The 6,704-nt window shown below is 40.1% G+C and overlaps 1 protein-coding gene across 1 annotated transcript in view; it reads right to left on the bottom strand.

Moving 5' to 3' along the window:
* The window catches only part of LOC118337908 (solute carrier family 2, facilitated glucose transporter member 4-like), a 10,379-nt gene extending 8,670 nt beyond the window's left edge, over positions 1 to 1,709 (bottom strand). Inside the window, exon 1 of the mRNA XM_035675066.1 lies at positions 1,354 to 1,709. Within this exon, the coding sequence (XP_035530959.1) occupies positions 1,354 to 1,386 (33 nt within the window). The 5' untranslated portion in view covers positions 1,387 to 1,709. The remainder of the gene's footprint in view (positions 1 to 1,353) is intronic.
* Positions 1,710 to 6,704: the final 4,995 nt, after the last annotated feature.

Genomic DNA, 6,704 nt, shown 5'->3' on the forward strand with positions numbered 1-6,704 from the left:
TTGTTCTCAGTTTAAACAGAATCATGTTTTTTTACTTGAAAATTATGTGTTGTTTCCTAATGTACATTAAATAATGATGGAACTTCTTAAAGATGTTTACTTTTGCTCTTTTATATCTTCCTCTTGTGTTGTATTATATTCTGTTCTGTTGTATTTTATGGGTCAAAGTCTGGGTTTGTATGTAGTTTAAGTTTGTACAGTTTGTGTAGTTAACATGCATCTGTAACATTGAGTCTTGACCTTGCTGTGTTGAGTCTCTAGATAAGTGCTGTTTAGTATTCATGGACCAAAACAAAAGGGTGTGTGAAGCAGCCAGAAGCTGCCAGTTATGCTCTATTACACTTAATGTCAACTGCATTTCATTAAAAGGTTATGCTCAGTAATTCATTTTCTTTTCACTTATCTTGAACAAATCTTTAATATAAGATACACTAGAGGGTCTCACTAGAGAACTCATAGTGTGTGTTGGCTTTTTGCTTTGTTTGAGTTGCTTAAGGGATTTATTTTCCATTGAAGCCAAAATGTCTGAGCTAATAGAAGTTCCCACATCCCTTGAACATCCCTCTGCATTCTGCACACACATCAGCAGCAGTCCACTCTCTCTTGTTTCCAGAGTTAAACTGTCCAGAATCAGAGGAGTGATCCACACATCCATCTGACCTAGAAATAATTACTCAGAACGAGCTGGAGGGAGCACACAACACAGACATTGTTTATGAGGGTGGTGAAACTGAACCAGTCAAACTACAAAAAAACCCACAGTATGAGGCTCTGACCTGTAAACTCAGATATTTAGCTGGTCAAGGTCACTACTAAAGACTAAATAAGGGCCAAAGCTCGTTCAGATCAGGGCTGATTATTTCTCTCCCTAAACTAACACATATGGTTACTGGTTGTCACAAAGGCCATTATTATTAATTATCATTATTCTTAATTTTTTCATTATTTTAGACTCTAGGTAAAGGACTGCTTTACATATTTTCAACGAATGTACTACACGAAATATTTTAGAGATGGCAGAAATGAGAAGAATCTTATTTTATAACATTTAAAATGTCAGAATTATTCAACGAGTTTCATCAACGAGTTTGTGTTTAGTTGTTGGATTGTATGAGACAAACTGCAATTCGGTCAAGCAAGTCGTGTATTTTCTCTTACAGATTTTATGTACGACGGAGAAAAACGCGTGCGTAAAATCTCTCCAAATAAAATACGCACAGGGAAATGCGCACGGAGTAAGACAAAAAATACCGGCTTTTCCTACAGCCTACCATTCATCAAATCATTAGAGAGTAAAACAAATAAGCCCAACCACATTTATAAACTCTGTAAATCTCTCAAGAAGAAAATTACCTCCCCTCCGAGTTGCTGAAACCCGGCCGGCATGACTTTGGCAGCTCCAGGCACCCAGTGCCAGGCGATGACAGATGAGTCTGGTGCCAAATGCAGACACGTGAAACTCCCCCAAAAGGACAACAAGTCCCGACTTCAAACGTTAGCACTTCAGCACCAAATAAACCCGCACAGTAAAAGTTATATCCAAAAGAGAAACCCAAAGTGATCCGTCAGGTGCGTTGTGTGCTGCAGGGTGTCCTCGCTTCTTTGTACTTTGTGTTGTGTGTCCGTGCGGCTGGGATAGAGTGACACCCACGTGCACGCCTCTCTCTGTAGCGAGAGGGGCGGAGGGGCTCCCCACTGGGCCCCTGGCTGATCTTGAGGTCGTGCAGCAGAGGTCGAGACGCAAGCAGGAAGCTGCCCTGACCTTAACTATTAATGGCTGAAGGCCGAGAGCATGTGTGAGGAAAGAAGACCCCCGCTGTGCAACAGAGAACTTACTCCTACAGACAAGAGGGTCTGGTTTTTATTGTGGCGCAAGAGATGAAGCAAAGTGAGAGAGCTGTGATTACATTTTAAGATTCCTCCTTAAATCAACAATAATTCATCAGTGTCTGGAGCTCAACAGCCAGAGGTTTGCTGAGGGCCAAATTTGGTGTTAGGGCCCACTTTAATGTGTCGTGTTACATAATGTAGACTGGCCTTTAAAAGAATTATACACTCTGTAGTGTAGCTGCAACAAAGGGTCCATCTTACTCTTTTCTTTTCTCCATAAGATGCAGCATTTGATTGAACAATCAGATTTTTGACCCACAAATTCTGTGATGCATCTTCTGTAGAAGGTAAAATAATGGAGGTTACATCGTTGCACAGGTGTTGGACCTTAGACGAACCCGAGCCAGAGTTCAACATGCCACCAGCTGTGACTCAACATTTCTCATGGGCAGCAAAGAGGGGCCCGTCTTTGACGCCCTGGCTGCCATTGTCTGTCTTCCCAAGAGCCATAAATCCCTTTCTATTTCAGATCAAATGCCAAAGGGGTCACACACCATAGCTTACTCCGTTCCACAAACCCTCCCCCCCTCTATTGCACACAACAAAGCTTACAGGCAACAGGTGGGCCCTAAATTTGGGCTGTGCCACCTGAGTTAGTAGTGTAGGTGTGGTTAGGGGAAGTTTGTCGTGAGTGACGGTGTGTGTTCAAGGCGGAGATTAGGGGGTGTGTTGTGGGAGGGTTGCACTGGGCGGGAAAAGTACAGATCTGCCAAAGAGCTCAGTGGAAAGATATCCGCTCCACATCTCTCAATCAAATGATTCAAGCCCACCCCTTGCAGACACACCCCCAACTCACGCCACTCTCTCCTTGGAGCCCTTTTCCTTTTCCTGCCCTCATACGCACATTGAGGAAAGAGAGGCAGAACCTGACACCCTCTCATCCAAAGCCAGGGGCCCCAAGCACAGTCATGTGTGTGTGTGACTGACTAAATGTAGAGACACTTTACACCATCAGAACAGTGGCGTAGAGCCCCTACCAACATAGTTTAAGGGTTCATGTGCGCAACCCGGGGCAGACAGAGATGATTGTATTATATTTCCAAAAAGGATCACATGAATTCATACAGGGAGAGCCAAGAACAATGATATAACTACAAATACAGACTTGTAAAATACTAAAAAGGAGCTTAAACACACAGTCTTGCTCCATGCAGTCAATATTTCTTACCAAAAACACCTTTTAAGCACTATTTCATAAAGCAAAATGTCACCTGTGTTGTCCCCAAACTGGAGATGTCAGCCAGAGTGTGTTTTACTGTTATCTGAAACAAAAAGTCACACACACACACACACACACACACACATACACAGCATGTGACTGCCCTCTTCACCCAGGTGATGTAGAGCAGCCCATGTAAATACTGTTCCTCCTTGTCATAACATGTTGGTGTGTGTGTTTGTGTGTGTTTGTGTGGTTGGTGGGGTCAGCTGGTTCAAAATCATGTTACAGTAAACTGAGTCCTGTGATGGATGGCAGGTGTGTTGCATTGGTTAGTGTCAGTGTGTGACAGGCAACAAACTGAATGTGAAAGAATCATATGTTCAAAAACCTCCGACATAAAGGTCAGTGATGGGGATTATTGTACAGATACCATGTCTGTACTCCTCGGGGTTAATTAACTAGCTGCTCCATAAATAATGTAACATTATGTGACAGGATGCAGTGAAAAGGTCGGATAAACTGTATAAATTAGACTCAACTACAGAACTACAGATTATCAACCATCATTTCACAAAGTTTAAAAAGAGCAGAAGTGCCAATTTATTAGAATAACCAAAATATAATTAGCAATACAAATGTGACGAAGCAATACATCCAGTATAGTATATACAAGTATAATAAGATTAAGATAATAACAATACATATTAAAAAAGTTCAGTATAAAGCTACAGACCGAAGATGGTTAGCTTATTGTCTGGCTCCATCTAAAGGTAACAAAATCCACCTAATACCTCTGAAGTTCACAAATTAACATAATAATATTTCATATGTTTAATCTGTACTAAAATATTGCGTGCCCAACTATTTCTCAGCCTTTTTACTTTTTTTTAAATTTCCAGTCTTAATTCTATGCTAAGATAAGTGGCTGACTGTAGCCTCATATTTACCATACAGAGTTTGTGTGTGGCATCAATCTTCTCATCTAACACTCAGCCAGGAAGCAAATAAATGTATTTTCCAAATGACATACTGTCAAAAACTAGCAAAAAATGTATTTGGTCCTTTAAAACAAGATACAACATACAGAAACTCTGTCAGTCTCGAACAAATTCGAAGGTCAATCTGTTTTAAGAATCTTTAAGATCTTCCTACCAGATTAATTATGAAAAATTAATTCTTATACGTGTACGAAGCTCTCTGGTGTATTCTGGACTGAATCCCTGTAGCCTTGGTAACCACTGGAAAGCAAAACACACCCACACACATCATGCAGCTTCTTGTTCTGCCTCATGATGTGCACACTATGAGAAAATATCAGATTACATGTTACATTAGTCCGATATTCTGGTGCAACAGTAATCCTGCAAAGTCTCTTTTCCCTCTCTGCCCTCACTATTGTATCTATATGCAGGGCCACCGGGATCAGGTTCGTAGTGGACTCGCTGGCACCATCATCACATTCACTCAAAGGTCAAATAGCCACCTAGCCCCAAAGTGGCACCGATAACCGCCACGCACCCAGACAGACGAGAACGCTCCTCTGATGAGGCTCAGGAGAAGATACCAGCAGCGTGGCACAAGTGTTCCCGACACAGCTGCAGGCTCCTTGGGAGGTCCTGCTCGGAGTTTCTCTGCAGCTCTGGTCCCAGGTGGTGTTTATCTAATCAGCAAAGGGACATTTGAAGGGTGATGAGAGGCGACGTCATCCAGCGTGTTCGAGCAGATTATAGAAATCATTAAACAGTGTGAAAGTGACCATTTTAAAGACCTCCTCCGCACAGAAATGTGTTTTTCTTATTGATCCTACAGCTGAATGTTTAAGCTTTCACTCTACAGAAGGATGTTTTCACATTCATCTGCTCAAAGTAGAAAGTTTCTCTGTGCTTTTAAGGGCGGGGCCTACAGACACGATTTGTGACATCACAAATAGCTTGGAAACCAATCCTGGTTCAATTTACAAATTGCAATAGTGTGATGTAGAAACATATACAGCTGCATTCACATGGAGTCAGGCAACACTAAACAAGCATGATGGTGACGTTGCCATGCTGATGTCGTGTTGTTTACAAAAACATTAATGAAATAAAGTTATTTTGTATAATTTATTAATTACGTCATGGAGCACTGTTGCCGGTATTTTATGTCGGGTCCAAGTTTACCGTCCTGCTCTCATCCACTAACATGATATCCGGTCATTTGCCTGAATCCATGTGAATGCAGCATGAGAACAGACTGAAGTAGGAAACACTTATATACATACTTATATAGTTCAACTTATATACATAGATTCTGGACTAGAGGAGTAGATGTCATATCAAAGATTTTAACAAGATAATTGAACTTTTGTGAAAGGAAACATACTAGATACAAATGATTATTCTGGAGGGGATCTTTAAACTCTATCTACAGCATTAAGATAGGACTGTCCTAAACCACGCAGGAGGAAACCATCCCTGACGGTCCTCGAGTGAGACTGTCACCCTGCCACTTCAAAGCTGACCTCTGACCTCCCTGGAGAGAGAAAAAGCAGGGGTGTAATGTGGGTTCAGCCCTTGAAAGACAAACTCAAACACAAATCGCTGTATTCAAATGAAAACCTTTGTCAACTTTACAGGAACTAAAACAATAACTGACTGCTGCATTTTTGAGTTTAGTAATTATTGGGAAAATATTGAAATTGGAGATAGAACTTCTTCATTCAACAACAATAGCTTGTTGATGGGGTTGGTACACCCTCAGTTACTGTGTCAACATCTGGATACATAATAGATCCTTCAGGGGAACAGGGTCAAGACAATTTCTATCATCCTAAGTCTGGTAATTTGTTATTTTGCATATATATAATTGTTTATTTCTAATTATTTTATAGTATCATTATACTTCCGCAGTCATTGAACGCAAGTGGACATTTATGTTGATATCACCCTGTATTATGTCAGTGCGGATAAAACTCAGTCAGCAGTTCCTCATCATGTCATCATGTTGCCTTCAGGTGCTCAGCAGAAGCTTGTAGTTTTCTTTAGTTAGGTTACTGAAGATTTTGTGTATGTCAAGTCAGCTTTATTTGAACCAAACATCACATACAATATTGCAGTCTGTCCTGGCCCACAGTTAGTACCAGTCTCTGAACCTTTTTTTATCTGGTTAGAAAAAAGGGCAATAAAATTAAGTAAATCTAAAGTTTAGCAACATATGATTAGTCTAAATCCAAATATGATGAAGATGAAAACAATCCCTGAGTCAAAGCGGTGTGAGAAAAGTCCATAATAAGTGGTTTAGAGTCCAAACGCGACACTTAGATTCAAGCTCTACAGGCCTTTATACAACAGTAATGTATAATGGCAAGGCACTATAATATATGATAAAATATGTATAAATAGAAAGTAGTAAGTCGTAAGTATTTATAAATTGTTGAAATTCAGTATCAAAAGTGATTTACTGCGGCAGTACCACATCAAATATTGTTTAATCTTCAAACAGGCACTAAAACAAAGAAAACACGTTAATCTATAGACTGAGTAGCACTAAATCATTAAGTCATAGTTGATAATTATTGTGAGAAATCATTAACGTGATCAGTATCTTCACATAGATGAGTATCATTAATTAATCATTAATAATAATATACAACTAAAGGCAAACTGAGCAAATT

This window comes from Morone saxatilis, unplaced genomic scaffold (genome assembly GCF_004916995.1).
Source record: "Morone saxatilis isolate NCDOM2014 unplaced genomic scaffold, NCSU_SB_2.0 Contig4, whole genome shotgun sequence".
Classification (NCBI taxonomy): domain Eukaryota; kingdom Metazoa; phylum Chordata; class Actinopteri; family Moronidae; genus Morone; species Morone saxatilis.